Here is a 23,971-nt window from a genome sequence, read left to right as displayed (position 1 = left end):
GTCATTGTCTATGGCAGAGGGAGAGCTGGTGATAGACAGTGGAAACAGAGAGCTAATGAGTCATAGGCAGAAGGACCAGTGTGAAGGGGAGGGTTTGCTGTACTATCAAAGAATTGTGAGTATTATGGAAGTAAATGACCTCAAGAAGGAAATGATTCAGATATACCACTGTGTTCAGATTCATCAGCGTACATGTGAATCAGTGGTATCATATTGCAATGATAAAAACTTATGATAACAACTGAAGTATGTACTTATTGCTCACTTGTGAATTTATATAGTAATATTTTTTCCATCAGTATCTATACTATATACTGATCTGTACTATGTACAGAAGAAGACTGTACATAGTGCATTTTGTTTTGATAATCTCAGGTTATTTTAACTACTACTAATATAGTTTACACTGTATTAGTGTAAACTACACTGCACTTTTCATATAGTATGTTTTTCCTTATTTTGTATTAGCATTTACACATATAAATAATGTGCTTAACTGACATATTACAGTCAAACTAACTGCTCAGTTACACTAGAGTAGAAAATAAGACAGAAACCATGTTAGAGATATCAAGAAGTAGCCTGGTGAGTGCATGAAACTTTTCTAAATAGATGAAATAAGATCTCTCAGACAGACTGACAAAAAGTCTGTGTCGATGACCACAAGACATCTGCACTGCTCTTCACAACAAGGAACTTGACTCAGCTGATTGCCAACTGGTTGCATTCTGATCGGTTCCCAACCAACATCGCACACAAAGCTTTCTTATTCGTATTACAAAGTGAAGTGTGAGCACTGCATGTAACGCTGCAAAAGATATGACAATCCACAGTAGTAAAACAAACAGAGAAAAGGTTGTAGTTAATTAAAGTATTGAATTTAGCTGCTACAGTATCAAGGATGAGATATGTGCATGATATCATCTTTCAAAAGCTAACAAATATTTGTTGAGATGGCTGTTTGGGTAATATGTTTGCACTGGATCTGCTTTTATGCACTGTGTATTTTTACCTTGTTCTTTTAGGTTTTTTTTGTGAGGTTTCCTGACATTTTTGTACTGCTCTTATTTCTGCATTTGTGACTCCTGTCTGTGAAATGTGTTACATAAATACATTTTTCTTGCTTTCACACTTGTGGCGTACGTGAGGAAAAACAGAAGCCATCTGTTTTTATTGTTGCCCTGTATGAGGTGCACCCTGATTCCAAAGAGACAACATACTAAGCAAGATTACTAAACTCTGCGGGCAGTGGCGACATGTCATGGATTCAAAATGTTTAATCACATTGTGATTATCTGCTTGTACTTTATAAGAGAACACAAGGGTCATCCTGGTGTCACAGCTTTCCGTTGCCATGTTAAATCCGACGGGTTGGATTTTAATCTGGTCAAGACATTTTTAAATGTTACTCCTTCCTCTCACTGAATTTCCTGATGCTCCAGCTGTTTAAATGTGAAACTAAAGTTTTTTTTATTTACTGCTTAATTTTTATTCTTCAAATGTAATTTGCAAATGCAATTTATGTTATTGTATGTCCATGTCATTGTGTGTAAGATGCACTAAATAGTATTTGTTTGGCCAACATGTTTGAGGGAACTCTTCAGATAAAAATACAATATCAAGTGTTATGTTATAGTATTTATATTGTTTAGATATTTGTGGGGCCATATTTAGAATCTTTTTTAGTTATTGTTGAGTCAATATCTGCTATAGCGTGTCATGCTGCTGTAACCTACTATTACTGCTACAACAACATGTACTACAACAGTAATGAGAATTACAGGAAACTTTTCGAAAACACAGGAACAAAGCAGAAAAAATAATAAAACAATTCAGCACAATGGCATTAAATTTGAGTTACTGAAAGCACGTGGAGCTAAATAAGGTAACATGCATGTGTATTCTATAACCTACTTGTGATTACATCTTTCATTCATTATTGGGCGGGTTAGGGGTCTCTTTCTTTTTTAATGTGTTGTTTCATTATGGATTTTTTTCTGACTGATTAAAATGTTGTATTTATTTTTTAAACAACCAAAGAATAAGATCAACAGCAATAGTACCGTAAAGTTTTCTTTTAACAAAACTTTTTAAACTGCGCTGTTTATCTGAATATAATACTGCATGGTATATACTGCTAGGGATCTAGTCGGAACCAAGGTTGAATCCAGTGGTGAAAACAGGAAAACAAATGTGTAGAAGAGATTATCTTTTCTGATAGACATTACTTCTGTGGCTACCAGGGAGCCAGACAGCACATTTACCAGGCGGGGAGTAAATCCTCGCCTCTTACTATATAGCTCGAAAGCACTGACACAAATCTTCACATGACTCAAATCATCTCTGCTTCCTCAACGCTACATACCACCTACTGTGAAGGATTGAGTAGTACACATTTGTTGTGGTATACTGCAGCAAACATATCTGCCAGAATATAAGCCCATGCTTGTGTGTGTCTGCATGCAAATCCAGATTTGAACTAATTTTAAGCGTTCCTCTGTTCCACCGGCCGATGTAAAGACTGGTCTTATAACCAGAAGAACATGCTATAAGATTATGGGAAGCTTGTCGTGATGTTTACATGCAAGGCTGTACAGATTATGTTTTTGAATGTACACGAGACATTTATTGATTTGAAGGCTGTGTTTGGTGAAATGACTCAAAGAAAAACATAATTTACGCGTCTCTTCTGATGCACGCATCGCTTTTGTGGCAGGGTCAGTGCAGGACATAAAGGTTTGTGCCTTGCGGTTGCCTCCACTCACCAGTCAGCTGCAGATTACATTAGTGATGCACAATGACACTTGCTTCCTTTCTGATCTGATACCCAAAATAACCCAGTCTGGTATTGCCAACAAGAGTGCCAACACAGATCCTTGTAAAGCTTAAGCATTAGGAAACGATATAAAAAGTAGGCTGTAGCATTTCATTCCTCATCTTGGAGTATTCTGATGCTTTTGACACTTGCCTGCAAGCAAGAGATCATCATAGTTCTATTTTTCCAATCTCCTTTTAAAGTCACGAGGAACCTCTCTACTGCTTACACTGCATTTTTCAAAATACCACTGTGACCAGTTGCAGTTGGGTCTCTTTGATTTCATTATGGCTTTGCTCAGGTGGTAGACCAGGTCATCTAACAATCAGAAGATCAGTAGATTGACCCTAACTCCTCCTTGGGCATGATAGTAAACCCTGAGTTGCCTTTGATGCAATCATTAGCTTGTGTGTCAATGGTAGAAAAAAGTGCTTAGGTACAGATAAAACCACGGTACTAATGTGTGTGTGATTGGGTCAATGAGCCAATTGAGGGCTCAAACAAGAGTTTGAGCCCTCAAAGTGGCCTAATCAAGAGTTCACTATCTACTATGGACCTCAAACTAGCATGAAGAACAAACCTCAGCTATTGTGTCAAATTGACGTAATTTTATGTTGAGCATCATCACTGGTAACAAAAGCTGTGTTTCTAGCTCCAACCCAGAAACCAAACAGTAGTCTGATTTTCAGGGCTGGAGTTGTGAAACCATTTCTTACACAGAGCACATGACTGTACTGAATGATGTATGTAGCCTCTCAAAATGCACTAGCTACTATTGAAGAAAGGTAGTACTGCACATGTTTAATCAAAAACACACACAGTATTGGCAATGAAATGCATATCACAGTATCACAGGGCTGAGCTGATTTCTCTCTCTGAACTGAAAAGTCACAGCTCTGTCTTTGTACAGCTTTTAACTGTGGTATTACTTTAATCTGCGTTTGATTTTATCGTTCTGAAGAAAATGACATTCTGCAATTTTAGGAATTGAAGGCTCCTATTGTATAAACATGAGCATACAAACTAAACCCGAGATGGATTTAAATGACTTCCCAGCAGTCAGTGATAAACGTTGCCATAGCTACACACTCTCTTTTCTTTACCTCAATGCTGCCTGCCACTGCTTAAAACCCCCAAAAAAATCAGTGACAGAAAACTGTCTCAACCTTTCTTCTCCTCCTCAGACCCACCGCGTCGACTCACACATATAAACTGATGTAGTTTGTGTATGACGATCAGAAGGAAGTACTTTTTAAAAGACTTCTTATTGTATCATTTTTTTGATTATAATACATGTGCCTCAAGTTACTCAGCTCAAATAGACAAATACTTTAAATGTGAAGAATGAACAAAGAGCTCAAACTCCTAAATCATATAAAGACGTTCTTCATTTGGGTCATGGGTCTAAAGATGGACGATATCTTTTGATGCACACACTGTGAAGCCAATTATAGCAACTTTTTTTGATCTGTGATATACCGACAAAGAAATAAAATTGATTTGACCTAACATGACCGGACTTCCAGTTTCTGGGCACGGTTTACTTCCTGAGGATCCTCAGGAAGAACCGCCTCACCCAAAGATTTCTATGGCTTCTCCATAGAGAGCATACTCACATACTACATCTGTGTGCAGTTCACCAGCTGCACAGCGGCAGAGAAGCAAATGCTTCAGAGGCTCATCATCACTGCCCAGAAGCTGATCGGATACCCTCTCCCCTCCCTGGAATATCTTTACAATTCCCGCTGCCTCAGAAAAGCCCAGAGCATCCTGAAAGATCCATTCTGCCCCGGACACTTTCTGTTTGAAGTGCTGCCCTCAAGCAGATGTTTCAGGACATTAAAAAGAAGGACAGACAGATTAAGAAATAGTTTTCATCCAAATCCTTAACTCTGCTAAATGCTGCTGGAACTGTGCATTCAAAAAAGAAAGAAAGAAAATCAATCATGCATGAATGCCTACAAAATGTGAAGCATCTCGTATGTATGAGATGAAAAACTTTCCCTTTTAGAATTTTGTATGGTTACTTTTAGAGACTTTAGAGTTCTTAAATATAATATATAGTAAGATTTTCTTTTTAGCTGCCATATTTTAAACCTATATGAGATATTTGCACTGATGCAGTTTCATTGAATTTCTTTGCCTAAAAGAAATGACAATAAAGATATTATTTTTACGCTTTATTGTACTCATTCTGCTACTGCTATATGTATCTCTACAATATTAGATGTCAGATTTCTTGCATGTGTTCACGTGCATTTTCCATTGTTATACCTCTCTGACCTGTCTTCCCCATGTGATGCTTGTGTAATGTATGTATTAGTGGTGCAACGGATCACGGTTGATCCGTAATCCGAACCGATCCCACTCCACGGTTCGGCACATGATCCGAAGATTCGAAAAAGAAGGAAAAAAAAGTATGTGTATGGTGCGCGTGGTCAGTCTGTCAAGCGATAGTTATGGCCAGCGCTAGCGGTCCAAGTGGAGGAGCAGAGGAAATTGCGGCATTTAAGCAGCACTTTGCTGCCCAGTCCGACCGGGCTAAAGCGATTACAAAAGCTATTGGGTGTTTAGCTGCAGACGGGAGGCCGTATTTCCTTGTGCAAAACAAGGGGTTTAAACTATGATGAACGTGCTTGAGCCACGCTATGATATCCCATTGTGCGTCCACTTCAGTGACAAGATTGTACCGAGGCATGTATGAGCAGGAAAAGTTTAAAGTTATGGCTGAACTGTCCCAGGCATCTTATATTGCCCAACTACAAACGGGTGGACCTTCAGGTCAACGGAAAGCTACGTGACCGTGACCGCTCATTATATCACAGCGGAGTGGTAGATACAAAGCCCTGTACTGCCCTATATTGCACCTTAATTTGCGTGGAATGAGTCTTGAGTTGAATGTTTTTAATAGGCAAAAAATACTTAATAAGTTAATAAGTAAATGTTAAAATTTTGTCTTTTTTTCTTTTCTGCAGATCCGAAAATTGATCCGATCCGTGACTTAAAACCGTGATCCGATCCAAACTGTGAGATTTTTGATCCGTTGCACCACTAGTATGGTTGGAAGGGTAAGATGGCGCTGGCAAGGCTGGCACCCTTAACCCAATTTTCCTCGGGATGAATAAAGTATTATCAATCAATCAATCAATGCCTGGGCAGGAAAGCCAATTCTAACACAACACAAAGCTGTGGCAGTGCACAAAATTGGATGTTGCTGCTAATGAGCAGATTTTAAATGTAGATGTTTCACATATATCTTCACCTCTGAAGCACAGAAGATCACACTGCCAAGGGGCCTAACAAAGTTTAGTGTAAATGTGACTTATGATCGAATGCTGCTTATTTGTTCCTAAGTTATGGTGTTAAACAAAGGCTAGATCATTTATTTATTTATTTAACAGCCATTATTCACTTATGAATTCTTGAGTTAAAGCCAAAAACTTGACCTTTAACTAACAGAATCTAATTAGCTTAGCCTTGAGTCCGAGTGAACATTCGTGCCAAATTCCAAGAAATTCCTCAAGGTGTTCTTCCAACTAGGACAGTCATCCAGGCATAAAAGATAAAGTAGCCATATCAAGGCCAGACTTTGAATATTACAAAATATTTTTTATAGAAACGTACAAAGGCAGCTTACAACGTCATTATTCCTCCTCCAGCCGAGTGAAAATTGAAATAGGTCGTTATTAAAGACCGATGCGCAGTTCGTGCTCACTATTCATTATCCTTGTCGTGTCTGATGTTTTATGCCCTTTCCTAATTCCTCCCCGATTCTTGTGTAGGGAGAATGCTTTGTCAGTGACCTCTACTATCCAAATCTGCTTCTCTCTGCCCTTAAGCTAATTTATAAGCTTCTTTCTCGGGATTATCTTCCTTCCTGGTGTGCAAGCTACTGAGCACACAGGAAAGCTAGCCATACAGATTTTAGCTACAGCCATAAATGGTCTGCCATTCTGCCTGCCTCCACTCTGCGTTACCACAAATATGCCGCATACAGTGGTGTGAAAAAGTGTTTACCCCCCTCCTGATTTGTTAGTGTTTTGCATATTTGTCACAATTACATGTTTCAGATCATCAAACAAATAGAGTAAATACAAAACTCAGTTTTTAAATGATGATTTAATCATTTAAAAACTGAGTTATACAAACCTACCTGTCCCTGTGTGAAAAAGTAATTGTCCCTCTTGTTAAATCATGAAGTAACTCAGAGTTCAGTTTTTACTAAAGACACTCACTGTCAAAACAAGAAATCATTTAACCTTTCTGACAGAGTGAAAGAGTCTAAAAGATCTCAAAAAGCAACACATTATGCCACAATCTAAAGAAACACCAGAGAAATCAAGTCAGAGGCATCTATCAGTCTGGACAAAAATGATCTGCATGGTGGAGTTCAAGGAGAAGACCACTGCTAACCAGAAAGAACACAAAGGCTTGTCTCACATTTGCCAAAAAAGACATCTTTATGACCCCCAAGACCTTTGGGCATTTTGTGGACTCACAAGAGAAAGTTTAACCTTTTGGAAGATGTATGTACCATTAAATCTGGCACAGCATTTCAGAAATGAACCATCATACCAACAGTAAAACATGGTGGTGGTAGTGTGGTTTCTGTGGCTGTTTTGCTGCCTTAGGACCTGGAAGACTTGCACCATGAATTCTGCTGTCTACCAAAACTTGCTAAAGGAGAATGTCCAGCCATGAATGTCAGTTCATGAGCTCAAGTTGAAGCACATTTGGGTTCTGCAGGAGGACAGTGATCCAAAAAACACCAGCACGTAGACCTCTGAAAGGCTTAAGAAAAATAAAATGAAGACTTTGGAGTGGCCAAATCAAAGTTCTGACCTGAATCCGATTGAGATGCTGTGGCATGACCTTAAAAAGGCAGCTGCCCAAACACCCTCCAATGTGGCTGAATTACAGCAATTCTGCAAAGAGGAGTGGACCAAAATTCCTCCACAGTGCTAAAAAAAACTCAATGCCAGTTACTTCAAATGCTCGATTCCAGTTGTTGTTGCTAAGTGTGGCCCAACCAGTTATTAGGTTTACGGGGCAATCACTTTTTCACACAGAGCACTGTAGGTTTGGATTTTTCCCCCATTTAATAATAAAAACAATAAAAACACCTTCATTTAGAAACTACATTTGTTTGTGTTATCTCTGTCTAATATTTTATTTTTTTGATGCCCTTAAACATTTAAGTATGACAAACATACAAAAAAATTGTAAATCAAGAAGGGGGCACACATTTCTTCCCACCACTGCATGTATGAAGAATGTGGTTCCTTGAAAAAGACCTGAGGAAGATTCTAAGCATTGTGCTAACTCTTAGTCTCATAATAGACTAACACAGTGCCCTCTCAGCCTACTTCCAGCGACATAACAGTAAAGAGGATAATGTGGAAGTTAGTAAGATAGACATAAGGCAAATACTGCACTTGGCTGAAGGTCAGAACCTTGTAAGAGCATGTTCGCAGTGCATAATTGGCAGAAAAACTTAACACAACATCCATAACAAGGCTCAAAAATAATAAGGTATTAAGCTGATGGAGATGTTACTTACCTACCAATCCTCACGCTCTACGGGTCCAGCAGCCAAGGCAAAGTATTCCAGCACACAGTCCAAGTCAAGCCTTCTAATCGCTATCAATACCAACAACATCTTCCTCTAAAACATTCCCAAGACAAACAGCCCCAGTGCTAAAGCTCCATTTCACTTGTCACATGATGAAGAAATCAACAACATCAACCAATCAGTAATACACGAAGGAAGAAAAAATACTGAATGTAGAATAAACAAGTTCTTCCTTATATAACTTCTTCACCCAAATAAGAAAGCAGAATCTTCCTTACCTATGAGCTACCCACAAGTATCCATGATGTTCAGCAGCAAAAACAAACCATAGCTACAGCTGTACACACAACTACTTAGACTTGAACTTAACCCCCCTCCTAAAAAAATCTACTTACAGGCATCAAAAAGTAACCTAAAACCAACTGTCCTTAACTAGTCACCCCAGCTTTTTGCACTGAGAATTGAAAATCCCACATTAACACGCTCCCTGGGGACAGTTGTGATAGTTGGAGAAACTAACTGAGAGCCTGTCCATGCCTTTAACAGTCAATGGAGACAGAGCGCGCATAAGCCTGGCCGACTCCCTCTTCCCGTGCTGACTCGCTATTTGACACAGTCTTGATCCCTTTTGCTCTGTCAGATGGAAAAGTGGAGCAAGCCGTATCAGCCATCCACCCCTCCTCCTGGTGGCTCTGCTGCTTCTGTGTGTGTGTGTGTGTGTGTTTGCATTTCTGTTTAATCTTAGTCTGCAACAATAGTGGAAAAAAAACCCACGATGCACAAGTAAAAATGTTGCAAGTCTTTTGTTGGAGAGCTAGATTTAAAAAGAAAAAAACAGATAAGTAACTTATTGTTAGCTATGACTCCTGAGAAATCTAAAAACGACTTTAATAAAAACTGAAACAAAACACAATGAAGTGGGTGTATAATGTACTTATCATTTCCACTGTATTATCTGATGCACACTGTATAATAGCATATTTTTGCCTTTCGCAAACAAATCGCTCAATATATTTATATTTAATTTACCATCTCTGAGATAACAGTATTTAACCTAACCTACTACAAGGAGGGTGTACTACGTATCCCAAAATGCACTAAGCTAAAGCTAGGCTGCACTAGAGAAAGAGTTTCTGGCCGAAATGAAATAAACAGCATGTGTGCTTAAGCTGCAATGCTGTAACTCATACATCTCTTTAAATAACTTGAGAGAAAAACACTGTCCATGTAGGAAATGTAAATAAAGGGTCATGTAGGCAGTATTTAGGATTTTTTCAAGGAATAATACAAAAAAGAGTTTGAAATCTCTTTACTGTGAGTTTGTGAGTAAAAAGGACAATGCACAACTCAGTGTGATACATACTTAGACTTTCAAGCAAGCGTTATATCCAAGAAGGACAGACAATACTCTGCATATTTTTAAATCAATTCCTTCATTTACTCCGCTCTTTGATTCACAAGCGACTAATAGGGGCCACATGACAGAGCCCAAAGCTTCCCAATATGAGAATTAAAAGTGTCATCCACTTGGCTCATTGCTACTTGCCTCTATGCTTTTCTGTAAAGTAAATGCGATTACACTTTGGCCACATTTGTGCCCCGCTGGTTTTTTTGGCAGTGTGCAGAATATGTCTTTGACTTTTTAAGTCATTTAAGGTTGGAACCTGCCAATGCCAAAGCCGATAGTGGCGCCAGATCAGTCTGAGCCCAAAGCAAGCCCCAATCTACCGTGTCAGATTGTTGATGTTAGAGCTACTTGCACTGCACATCGGGTTTTATTACTCTATGGCTGCGATGGGTGGCAGAGGGGTAGAGTGGGTTGCTTGGGTCTTTAACCACTGTTCCCCGATCAAGCTGAAGACCGTGGGGATTAGCGAAAGGATTAAATGACCTTCAGCCTTTCATAAGCTTACTGCCATCCATCCATCTAAAGTGTATATTACATTTATCTCCCACTGCTGGGTTTCATTCTTATGCATGTTTTGAAATCTCTGTGAGCCAAACTATTTCTGCTTTGTCACTTCCATGGCAGGAGATTGCTTCTATTGGAATAGTAACACACGAGTGATAAAGAAAAAACTAAATGTCTTAGTGATGTAATGCAGCGGTCCCAACCCCCGGGCCTCGGACCGGTACTGGTCTGTGAGTCGTTTGGTACCGGGCCGCGAGAGTTGAGGCTCAGGTGTGAAATGTATAGTTTTCAGGGTTTTTATCGGTTTTCAGCGTTATTTTGTTATCGTTTTTATCGTTTACTCGGCTTTTCTTGGTCTTTTCAGGTGTGTTATGAATAAATTTTCTTTTTTTCGGTACCGGTAATAGTTTAATTTTGTTGTATTTATCCACGACACCTTAAAGGCCGGTCCGTGAAAATATTGTCGGGCATAAACCGGTCCGTGGTGCAAAAAAGGTTTGGGACCGCCGATGTAATGTATATCTTACGGATGCTGGCACATCTTTCAAATATCTAACAAAATCACAGCAACCCATAAAGCGACTTTACAGCAGAGTGAGTGTGCGGAAGTCGCTGTGTTAGTACTTCAGTGGGATATCTGACTGACCCCCCCCCCCCCCTTAGTGAGGGTCAAATCCCAGAGAAGCTAGCAGCAAGGTCAGGAACCACAGCAAAGACCAGCTGAACACCTGCTATCGTATCCCAGCAGAAGAGAGAAACAGGGCAGAAAATAAGCAAGAGGAGGTTGGATGACCAAGACTGACTTAGTTATTATTTCTATTTTTATCTCAGGGCCTTGTGTACAATACCACCATACATGTTCACGCAATGCGTTCTCTCGTAATAGCTGCTGTTTGCTTGCCTGAGCTTCTAGTTTTGAAGCGTGTAAAACTTTTATGAGGGCTAAATGTAGCAGCTTCCATTCAAGGCAGCGAGGAAAATGAAAACAGGTTGAGACTTGGTTGAGGGGACAGGCACACGGGGGAAGACTGGGAGGGATGGCGAGCTCAACGATTTGGGTGGGCAGATGGTACCGACATATGGGCCTGTTAGGGGCTAAATAAATAAATAAACACTCGCACATAAATACTGAGATGAACTGTGAGTGCCACACACTGTCGGCCAACTTAGCCAGCTGAGAGAGAGAGCGAGAGCGCAAATGGGAGAGAGCTTCCGCTGAAATGGCTGGCAGATTTCTAAATAGAACACCACTGCAGAAAAAACATGCGCGCACACACAGTTGTGATGGGGATGACAATAGGCTTTGCAGATTTGAGCCTCAGTGTGATGCCTAATCTCCAAGTAAGTGTACATCATCAATGTGGGTATTTTAACAAAAGAGGGGGGTAAAAGATACAGAGAGAACATAATCTGTGTTTCAAATGTGGATGCATTTGGGTGCACTAAATATAGTCTCCATATACAGGTCATGGAGTGGCAAAGCTTTTTCTTCCATCTCCCCTTTCTGCCTCTGTCTGGTTCAGCTGCTGTCATGTCTGCCTTGCTTCCACGCTACTATCTATACCTTCTCCACATCTCGCCTGCCTCCTGCTCAACCCTCAAAAGCTTGTGGCTAGTTCCTGAGAGAGGCATTATCCTGCAAATTCTCCACCCATATCAACTGTACACTAATGCCAATCTTTTGTCAGGATCTGGCGTCCGGCATAGGGAAACAAATATAGTAAGACTGATACGGTACTGGTGTCTGTCTGCCTGCCTGCTTGCTCTCTGAGCAATTTACAGATGTTTGTGCACATAAATTGTACAGGTGATCATCAGATTAAAATTTAGAAATTCATTTTTGACTTCCTCTGGCTGAAATGTACCACCTGCCTTCATTACACTGCCTCACACATTTCCATAGACGTCTCTGTGCACCCAAAGATGATGTTATGAGCACTTGTTTATAGGCTGTTTATACTGAAAATTTCAAGTGTGTACATGGGTTTAATGTGTAAGCAACTATTTCAACAACAACCTGTCCTCGACAATTTTTGAGAGTAGCTGGCTGACATAAGCATTAAAAATGCAGATACTCCGTTATGCTCCTACTTTGGTTCGGTACTTGCGAGTGAAACATAATTTTTTTCGTTGATTATGTTTTCTCGGTACAGGATATCGAAAGCAGCCAAAAAGCATGCTAAATGTAACTAAACACTGTATCTGTGGCATGCCGATATAAATATGTCAAATCAACCGAGGTCCGGATGTTTGTCTGTACACATCTTTAGATTTCTACAAGCACATTAGTAAAGCCTAAAACCAAAAAAAACAAAACAAAAGAGTGCATTCCTTCTGGTGCACGCACTTTTTTGATTGGTTGACATCACTGCCATCTCGCCACTTTATATTCTGCTTGGCTCTCTGCCCTCGTCATGTCTGCAAATTTAATTTGATTGCAGCTGTAATCTGCCAGCTAGTTGATTGACTTTGCCAAGCATTGTCCCTCTCCTGCCTTAATGGAGAAGGGGTAGTTTAAGTTACAACGTCTTATCCTGTCCCTGCAAACCTGCACTCCCATTGTGTGCTTTGGTCACCAGAGAGTACTCTTCTAGAACTGGGTAAACTAATGGGATCTCCAGGGAGAATTTGAGCTGACCTGAATTTTCTGTCATCCGTCTTGTTGTCACATTAGACAGGAAGTCTTCAGTGATGGCCCTCTGACAAATTCAATTCTTAAGTTATCGGTTGCTGTGAATCATCATATGTCAAATATGTTTCCAAAAATTATTTATATTCTCATACAGCCCAACTGGATTAGCAAATACATTTTGAAGAAAAGCGATATCATCATGATTGTATTTTTATTGACAATAAAAATGACATCACTGTCAGTCTGTACTCGGGTCACATTCACTCACTTGTGCTGGGGTTTTTCATGCCCAGAGTTTAATCTGTTGTCATGAGAAATCCCAGAAGTGTAATAATAATTCAACACTTAAACTTTATATGATGATGAAGGCCATGGGTCAAGGTTAAAAGCTACAAAAGGAAGAAGTATGTCATGTTTATACTGAAGCTGTTGGGTTAATGGCAGTTCAGGCAGGACCACTTTAGCAAAAAGATTATTGATATTTAAGTCTATACTAATTTATTATTTGGCAAAATGACTTTGTTGTGGCACCTTCTTGATCTTCCAAATACACTCATGAAAAGTCAAAGATGGCAAGAAGAGCAGCACAATCCCGAGCACTTAACACGGCAATGACAACAGAGACAACAGATATTACACTAAGTAAAGGCTTCCTCTCCTCACCCCCAACCGGTTGCATGGTTGCAGATGGCTGCCCCTCCCTGAGCGGATCTGCCGGACGTTTCTTACTGTTAAAAGGGATTTTTTCCTTTCCACTGTCACCCCGGTGTCATAGGGGGATTGTTGTTGGTGTTTTCTCCCTGTTAATGTAGAGTCTTAACTTACGAGATAAAGTGCCATGAAGCAACTTTTATTGTGATCTGGTGCTACATAAATACAATTGAACTAAACCAAATTGTACGATACAACATGAGATTAGGATCGGGGGTGCAAGTGGGTTGTGAATCAGCTTGCAGACTGCAGTTGTGCAGAGGATGGTAGCTGGGCCATGAGCTTTTGTGAACTTGTATTTAGCTCCTCTGGTCTGTCAGAATTGCAGCTAATCTTACAGTCAAGCTAAAAGAAAGCATGGGTGGAGACTACAGCGTGACATATGATTGCAATCTCATTGCTTTTGAAAAAGCTGCTGTGAAGACAGGAACCAGGTTTGCGATCACTTGCAGTCGATTGCCATCTTCAAAATGACTTTGGTCAAGATGGTGGTGAAACAAAACAATAAAATAGATGGATAAGAAGATAGACCAGTTATATTCTACTCAATGAATTGGCATTTGCAATCTGTTGTCATTTGTATATACAGGAATTCACATGACCAATTTACATTCAGAATCAAACTAGAACCTACTTGAAATGTGAATTTATGAAATTCCTTCAGAAATAGTGACTTTGTTGATGCACTCAACAATCTAAACTAAATTACTTGATTTTTTGAAATTTAGTGCTGGTCAAGGTTAACAAGAACTCCTACCAAAGCAGACTATTATGCCAAATTCCAGTCTAAAACATACACAGGTTAAGAATTTGGGATGTAAAATTTGTTAACACAAATATCAACAAGTGCAAAACTTTAAATATCTTAATTCGTTTGGTTTAAAGATTCCAAGGTCCAACATTGCTGAACTGGGAGAGAATGAATGTGGCAACATTGGTACTGGAATTTTCTTCCATTAATGACATGTTTTCGATGCTTTGGGGACTGTCGACAGCGTGCACACTTTTAATGCTTTTAATACATGCTTCAGTGTGTGACCAATTTAGAGTTACCACACTTAATGGCTACCTTTAATTTTCTGCACATCATTAGGGGTCTCCTTTGAGGCACAACAGATGATCATTAGCTTTTAGTTATTTGTTAAGCTACAATACAGCTCTAGCATTTTTAAATGAACTACAGCCAGATTCACAGCCAGAACAAAAAAAAAAATCAGTAAAAGAAAATTCACGGGCATTGCTCAAATGTGAAATTGATATCCAGGATCTAACAACATCTCCCATCTTTCATACAGTTGATTACCCACACTCACTACATTAAAGGCACTGGTACTTATATAGCACCTTTCTACTTAATTTGGGTACTCAAAGCGCTTGCTTTCTTTCATCCAATAACACTTACACATTCATAAAGTGTTTCTTTATCTACACCTGAGCACTTTTATCTAACATTCAAAACACACATCACACAAATAATGGGACAAATCAGGCAAATCCTTCATTCAACACAGTGCCTCTAAGAGCCCAGATTTGATTCACTGACCCTGGTAGGTTGGTAGACTGCTCACCTAACCACCTGGTTCTTCAACCAGCATTTGTTGCAAGTCAGTCATTGTGGTGTGTTGGCTGACTAACAAATACTGTTCGGGTCCACATGCTGCTAAACCCCCATTTTTAAAAATGAATACATTTACAGATTTACAATATGCCTTGTTTCTTCAGACTTCAACCATCCAATCCAATAAATGGCATCAAACAATAGTCAATAGCAGAATAAGCTGTTTGGCATTGGAAGAAAAGATTTGGTAAGTTTTTCACTGTGCAACCCACGTAATCGACTCTGTTGCTCAACCCCCTCACAAAACACGGCATCATTTAAGGGAAAATGAAGGCTTTCCAATGGTATAAGCTTTATTCTCAAGCAAGACTGTTACAAGAAAGAAATAATTGGCCAAAAACAAAATTCCTTAATTTTTGCGTTTATACTTAAAGTGTAACTAGGCCATGAACTGAAACCAAAGAATGGTTTTAACTTTGTTTCTTATAACTTTGGTATTGACAGACTATCCGATCAATATGTGGGTTAATGGTGAATGCAGGATGATCAATTGTCCTGGTTTATATTTTTTAGTTCACCAGCTGGCCCACAATACAGAGCAAAGAAAAAAAGAAAACCGTTTGTGATGTACTTAGATAGTATGTCTGTTAAGAAGTAAAGAAATGCAAATTAAACTGCCAACAAGGTAAACGCTACACAAGAGAACTGCAATAGAGAAAAAGCTGCACCCACAGAGGAGTTCTGAGTTAGCCTGCAGTTGAACTGTTAGCAGCAGTGAAATAACGCTGTTTGTTCCCACTGACTAATTTAATAAAGAGAAACTCTGAGAACTTCATTACAATGTTATCAGATCATTAATAAAATGAATCTGACTGGGCATGAACACACATGCGAGATAAACATTGACACACACACACACACACGCACACACACGCACACGCGCACACGCACACGCACACACACACACACACACACACACACGCACGCACACACAATCATTTGGATTTTTTTTTTTTTTGACTGACAGACATGTATTTCTGCACTGTACACACAAACATTTACACGAGTGTCAGAGTCACTGTGAGTAACTTACGGGTTTCCATAGTCCCAGACAACGCACTGAGGATCTGATGTACCCTGCAAGATACAGGGTGAGGGGGAGGGGGGGAGAGGAGAAGATAAGCTGTTATTGCCAGTCAAGAGGATGAGTGAGAGAGAAGGCAGCAGAGAGAGAACACAGAATAGCTCATTGCCAGAGGAGAAAGAGTGATGCTGCATGGATGACGGTAAGAAGTAAACAGACAATGAAAGAGAAGGATTGAGATAGACGACAGGAGGGAGAGATGGAAAAAGAGTCATTGTCAGAGGACAACGCAGCAAACAGCTGCTTCTGCTGCTGCAGCCGAAGAGAAAAAAAGGTGCATGAGCTATAAATTGAGAGTTTTAGGGATGACAAAGGAAAAGCCATTTCATGGACAATAACTAGGGTCGTAAACATCCTGTGGGTGGGGTAAAAACATTAACATTCTTCACTTAAGTGCAACCACAGCAAAAAGTAGTCAGTTAAGTGTAAAAAGCTATGAAGTAAAATGTTATTAATTAAACATTTGGCCCTTTAAGAGTGTGCAAAGTTTCACTAATGTACCATTTTTTTCTTTTTAAAAAAGCAAAGTCAAAGTAACTGGATGCTGGTGATTTTCTCTCAGCTTACCCTTAATCCATTTAGTCATTGAAGCTAAAGTTCGCTCAGTGGCATGTGGTGGCAAAGAAAGACTTGTCATGACTCAATCAGAGAATCAATCATGGGATCAATATCTTTAACCAGCTCATAGCAACTTGTTCCACCAGAGATCTTCAGTGATCTCTGCATCGATCACTTTTTAAATGGAGCCTCTATGTCCTTTCAACCTGTGTGCTTGGTAACGAGTGGACTGTGACTTGGTTTTGTCTGAATCAAATGGTTATTTGAGACATTTTTGCTTCAATCAAGTGACTGAAAACACTTAAAATGGCGCTTTGGACCTGACAAAATCAGCAACTATTTAAGAACCAACTATTAGAAACATTTTCTTGGTTCTGTGGGGTAACAAAAAAGAGTTCAGCTTCAATTTTAGTATCCACAACTGAAATGCTGGTATTCCACTGGGCCAACGCAGAGGAAAATCTACCATTATGTTGGCCCTTCCTGAATCCTGCATTAGGCACTTTGCCTTTGAGCTCCCCCTTATGGCAAAGGGGATTATAGCAGTAAGCCGACAGCCAGAGTGCTGTGTAGATTATAAAAAGGATAATGTGATCTTAACTGAAGCCTCAGGAAAATCTGAAGAAATTACTTCTCAAGTTAAAATGCTTTCTGATAATTAACTATATTTGAAATTGACAAAAAAGAAGGGAAGTAAGACATACACATTGTAGCCTGAATTGTAAGGATTTATTCCTCTACAGGCAAGGTCATCCTTCCTTCTCTGAACAGTTCATTACTGATCTCCAATGAATCAGTGCATCCAGGGATCTCTGCATGACTGGACTTGAAAGGACAGGATGATGCAACATTTATATACTCGGGATCAGAGACTGGGTGACACGGATTGATGGATGACAGTGCTTTGTTCAGCCTCACACACAGACAGCCACCACCGACTATAGATGTCCCGTGGCGTGCATTAGCGTGCTGAGCTCTGTTAGCATTCAGCTATCAATCAACGAGTGTCCTATTGGACCATTCGCTACAGCGGGATTGACACCTGTGCACTCCTGCAGTGTCTGCCTCTTTTTTTAGTGCTCATACTTTGCATAATGACAGCGTCTGCTCAGCTGATGGTTATCAAAGGGAGAAACGTGCCTCTGCAATTCTAACAGTGGCTTTTGTGGACAGTGATAGCTGGTACCTACCTTAAATACTCTGTCTTTTTTTCCTCTCTTTAAAGGAACAGCAGTTTCCTTTAACGCATTCAGCAATACATGCAATAATGAATACTGGCTGTGAATGGGCTAAGCTAATATGATGAAATGAGCTAATGTAACAAAACATGACTGCTCTGGTCTTAAAAGCCCTTCACTTTAAGATCATAGGTTTAGAGTATGAAATGGAGAAAACCAGGATGAGGCTTTTTGACTGATGAAAATGACCTAGATTACATTGAAATTACCAGGAAAGCTTATGGCTCAAGCTAACCAGAACTTTCTTTCATAATTTAAAAGGCTACATTAAGGATGGTTGAAGGAGGGGTTGTGGTGTAACACTTGGCATATGGTCTACAGCAGGGACACAGGACTTTCTGGCCTCCTGCTTTCTACCTACCATTAAAGACACACATACCCACGCACACACACATTAGGACACCGGGGAGATACACAGGGAGTCTGACTGGAGCAGATGTCCTCTCAGAGAAGACATGACCCAGCACAGAGACCCTAACATTCCCCTATGAGAGTGAAGCCTGAGGCAGCTGTTGCCAGGCCACTGCTGTAGCAGCTGGATGTTTCTACATTGGCCAAAGTCGACACAACTACAGAAGACACTGTATTCTGCCCTTTTAAAGAAAAAGCATTATTAATGCTGTATTAATATTATATGGAAAAACTGGAACTATTTTTTTCTTTGGTGGACATTTGAAGTTATTATTCTCAAGAGTTAACATCTAGATCACTGGCTGCTTGTTAGCCGACTCTGTCTAAATGTAACCTTTACAGGCGCTCCTACTCAGGAGTTGTTACCTTTACAGGGAGTGCAGAATTATTGGGCAAATGAGTATTTTGTCCACATCATCCTCTTCATGCATGTTGTCTTACTCCAAGCTGTATAGGCTCGAAAGCCTACTACCAATTAAGCATATTAGGTGATGTGCATCTCTGTAATGAGAAGGGGTGTGGTCTAATGACATCAACACCCTATATCAGGTGTGCATAATTATTAGGCAACGTCCTTTCCTTTGGCAAAATGGGTCAAAAGAAGGACTTGACAGGCTCAGAAAAGTCAAAAATAGTGAGATATCTTGCAGAGGGATGCAGCAGTCTCAAAATTGCAAAGCTTCTGAAGCGTGATCATCGAACAATCAAGCGTTTCATTCAAAATAGTCAACAGGGTCGCAAGAAGTGTGTGGAAAAACCAAGGCGCAAAATAACTTCCCATGAACTGAGAAAAGTCAAGCGTGCAGCTGCCAAGATGCCACTTGCCACCAGTTTGGCCATATTTCAGAGCTGCAACATCACTGGAGTGCCCAAAAGCACAAGGTGTGCAATACTCAGAGACATGGCCAAGGTAAGAAAGGCTGAAAGACGACTACCACTGAACAAGACACACAAGCTGAAACGTCATGACTGGGCCAAGAAATATCTCAAGACTGGTTTTTCTAAGGTTTTATGGACTGATGAAATGAGAGTGAGTCTTGATGGGCCAGATGGATGGGCCCGTGGCTGGATTGGTAAAGGGCAGAGAGCTCCAGTCCGACTCAGACGCCAGCAAGGTGGAGGTGGAGTACTGGTTTGGGCTGGTATCATCAAAGATGAGCTTGTGGGGCCTTTTCGGGTTGAGGATGGAGTCAAGCTCAACTCCCAGTCCTACTGCCAGTTTCTGGAAGACACCTTCTTCAAGCAGTGGTACAGGAAGAAGTCTGCATCCTTCAAGAAAAACATGATTTTCATGCAGGACAATGCTCCATCACACGCGTCCAAGTACTCCACAGCGTGGCTGGCAAGGAAGGGTATAAAAGAAGAAAAACTAATGACATGGCCACCTCGTTCACCTGATCTGAACCCCATTGAGAACCTGTGGTCCATCATCAAATGTGAGATTTACAAGGAGGGAAAACAGTACACCTCTCTGAACAGTGTCTGGGAGGCTGTGGTTGCTGCTGCACGCAATGTTGATGGTGAACAGATCAAAACACTGACAGAATCCATGGATGGCAGGCTTTTGAGTGTCCTTGCAAAGAAAGGTGGCTATATTGGTCGCTGATTTGTTTTTGTTTTGTTTTTGAATGTCAGAAATGTATATTTGTGAATGTGGAGATGTTATATTGGTTTCACTGGTAAAAATAAATAAATGAAATGGGTATATATTTGTTTTTTGTTAAGTTGCCTAATAATTATGCACAGTAATAGTCACCTGCACACACAGATATCCCCCTAAAATAGCTAAAACTAAAAACAAACTAAAAACTACTTCCAAAAACATTCAGCTTTGATATTAAGTTTTTTGGGTTCATTGAGAACATGGTTGTTGTTCAATAATAAAATTATTCCTCAAAAATACAACTTGCCTAATAATTCTGCACTCCCTGTAATGAAGTTCTATCAAAAATATAGCCTATTTTAGTACTAGAAGACATGACGTCCTTCTATGCTAAAAGAGCCCAACAGGTAAAAAAAATATGATGATATGCAGTAACATCTAGGGAAGGATATTATCTGTTTGGAATAAGAAATTGTTATGTCTAATATGTAGAAAACTACGATTAACCATGTGTCCACTGTAGTGGACATCATGCATTACCCACTATATTTTTTTAACATAAGTCATAAATTGTCTCACTGTTTTTTGGGACTGTTTTGGTTATAAGTAAGCATATAATTGTTACATTTATAAGCTACTCATTTAAAATGTATATTTCTGTGCAGATCAGCTGTAGTTTGAGTTACTATAATAATTATTTTATCATATTTTGTAGACTTCAAATGCAGCAAAGAATAAGGCAGCGTACAGAATAGTCCAGGAAATTCCATCCAGCTCCAGTGATGATGATTTCATTGATGAGTGCAGTGATGATGAGTTCAGTGATAAGTCCAGTGATGATGAGAGTGGCTGCCAGAGCAGAACCGAGACATAGGAACTACGGACAGCCTAGGTGTGATGAACACAGAAGTGTTTGGAGATGCAGAGACTAAGATGTCAGTTTGTGTTTTCTTCCAGCATGCTACTAAGGGCTTGGTAATACTGTCCTGCATCGTTATAGAACTGTGTAGACTCAAAAATGTTTCTCTTGTTGGAGATAGTTTGCCATATTCAGGTGTAGGATTCACAGCTAGGACTGTTGATTGGTTTTGTTATTTACGTCTAAACATTGGGGCCTTATGAGTTGAAAGTTCCAAAAAAATTGCTGAGATGTTTTTCAAAGGATACAAGCAAACAAGTGTTTGTATATTTACAATAGAACACAAGGTAATTAATTTTTATAGTAAATTCACAGTATTTCATGCTAAGTGCTCAGGCGCATGTAGTCCACTGGAGTGGACAAGTTTATAACTTTATAAAAAAACATATTTTTGGGGAAAAAAGAGTTGAACATTTTTTTTCATGTCCTGAGAAGAATAAAAGCACTTAAGAAAAAAATCTTGACCAAGGCTTTCATAATTCATGCATCAGAGGGTTAATATTCTCTATTGTATTTTGTATTCAGGAGCTGCTAAAAGCCCAATTAATTTCAAGTAGCAATTACAGAATTGTGTGGCTATGATTAAAACCCGGTTACAGTTTAAATGAAGGCAGAGTGGTGCTGTGGTTAGCACTCTCACCTCACAGAAGGGTTCCTCACTTAAACTTCAGTCGGGATTTTCCTGCTTGTTCTTTTTCTATGTACTCCCTGTGCTTCTGTGAATTTCTTCCAAATATTTCCAAAAACAGGTATTATATTCCTTTTAAAAAATATAAAGCTTAGGATGAGGAAATATTTACTGTGCTGCTTCCAGGTCCTGACTTCCACCCTTCCCTACTACTGACTCTTGATGATCTTGTTTTTCATGTCCTTGGCTGAAGTCGGAATCCTGCAGCCTCTTCAAAGTTGATAAAAGCTGACCAATCTTTTTGGTTGTTAGAGCAGCATTTGTTTTTGAGTGAAGCCTTACCTGTTTTGGTTAGCTTTCCTAAGTTTCTGCCTTTCTTGTTTTTTTCTTGCTAAACCTAAAAGATTTATCCTTAGCTGTTCTGCCTTCTCTTGCAGTCGCCAGAAGAAACTTGTAAGGGAGAGCTGCCATTTTCTTTTGACGTACACCTTTTTCTCCTATTTTTCTTTGGTTGATATGTAGTTGATGTATAGATTTGGAACCTTTCTTTTAACTAAGGTAATTTGTTGATGGAGTTTTATTTTAAGTTTGAGCTTTTTTTGTTTGGTGTACTCGCCTTATGCTTCATTGTTAACATTTTGGCAATAAATTGTTTAAACCAACCCAAACAAACTCCTCATGTTCCCCCATCTAGTATTATGTTACCTGTAAACCATTTTGGGAATGTAACATAGTTGGGAGCACATGTCGAGGACTTCTCATACCAGCACTAGATGGTGGAAGTTTGGTTTTGGAGACTGTTTGGTTTTTGGGTCTGTTAACAGCTGTGAGCATGACAACTGATCCGTTTGACTTAAGTTTCAGAAAGAACCTTCTTGGGAGGAATAACATATGTGTAGCAAAGGTGATTTGCTGTCATAGCGGTGCACTTCAAATTAAATTTTAAATTAAATAACATTTGAATTGAAAGAGATGACGAAGAACGGAGTAAAGTACTCGCTGGAACACAGCATAAGCAAACCTAATTCTAGTCCGCTGAGTTCTCCCTGTCTGTGCACGGCAAACTCAGATGGCACTCAACGCTTCCTCACAAGTGAACGCAGACAGTAGCTGTGTCCTAAAACGTAGGCTGCATCCTTCGGAGGCCGCATTTGAAGGCCGATTACGTCACAGCTAGGCGACGAAGGCTGTCCAAATTCGTCGACTCTTTCAAATGCAGCCAACAAATGCGTCCTTCATTTCCCCGAATTTGAAGGATCGGTCAGGTGTGGCCCACCATATCCCAGAATTCATAGCACGGCCCAGCCAATTCCAATTCCCAACAATGGCGGCCGCTATTAAGTTTTAATATTACTCTTATTAATCTTTCTGGGTCACAAAATAAACTTTTAACATACTTTCAGGCGAGAAAGTAGCCATGTAAACTTCAAATATCTGCTTGGTTTATTAAGACATTGCATATTTGCAAAAGTGCTCCGACATTTTCGGAGACGTCTGTTACCCACCCGCTCGATAGCTAGCCGGGGGGGTTCAATGGTCACTCGACCCGGCGAGAGCAGCGGACTCCCGGCTTCATCGTTTTCTCAGGTTAAAGATAATATATAAGTCACTCGGATGACTTAAAAATGTAATTGTTTGGCTTTTTTCGATGTTTTATTTGTTCTGCAGTAAATCGGTTTGGCGTAGATCAAAGTTATTAGAGTAGATTAGATTAAACAAAACTTTATTAATCCCTCGGGTGGGTTTCTCTGGGATTTTCACACAGCTGAATAAACGTCAAACAAACTGTGAGACGGTCAAGAATTTACGCCAGTGTCCTGTTATATTTTAGATAGCAAAGAGCAGACGGCCGAGTTTATTAAACTCCACCGAGACAGCGGTGACGCAAATCTGAAGGCTAGACTGTCGCATTTCACAACCTCGCACTTCCGGCCTTTTCGGTCTTCGAAGGACCTGGCCCACGTAGACCGCGCAGGCCGGGTCCTCCAAAGGATTCGGCCTACGTTTTGGGACACAGCTAGTGTCTGTTTTTTTTCTGATACCTCACGCTGAGGATTGTATAGACAGCATCAGCTCAGCAACAGATGTCAGTAAGTTAGACCTCCTTACAGGTTACTGCCAAATCCTGCTTGCTGAAATAGCTTTTGAAGTCTCAGCATTTGTTACGCCTGATCACTTTTTGCAGTGTACTGTGATGGTCTTTTGAGATGAAAAATGCACCTGTGACCTTTCAAAGGCTAATGACCACCGTCCTGGGTAATGTTTCAAAC

General features: G+C 39.9%; 1 protein-coding gene across 29 annotated transcripts in view; it reads right to left on the bottom strand.

Moving 5' to 3' along the window:
• adgrb2 (adhesion G protein-coupled receptor B2) overlaps window positions 1-23,971 on the bottom strand; it is a 256,669-nt gene that overhangs the window by 71,255 nt on the left and 161,443 nt on the right. For all 29 annotated transcript variants that reach the window (XR_013904851.1, XR_013904850.1, XR_013904848.1 and 26 more), the window contains one exon: window positions 16,294-16,337. Coding sequence is in view for 24 of the 29 variants with exons in the window: in XM_080296657.1 (XP_080152783.1) it covers window positions 16,294-16,337 (44 nt within the window). In the remaining 5 variants the exon portion in view is untranslated. The remainder of the gene's footprint in view (window positions 1-16,293; window positions 16,338-23,971) is intronic.

Source organism: Astatotilapia calliptera, chromosome 22 (genome assembly GCF_964374335.1).
Source record: "Astatotilapia calliptera chromosome 22, fAstCal68.1, whole genome shotgun sequence".
Lineage (NCBI taxonomy): Eukaryota > Metazoa > Chordata > Actinopteri > Cichliformes > Cichlidae > Astatotilapia > Astatotilapia calliptera.
The sequence above is the reverse complement of the archived record's forward strand: the minus strand, read 5'-3'. Positions and strand labels throughout refer to the sequence as shown.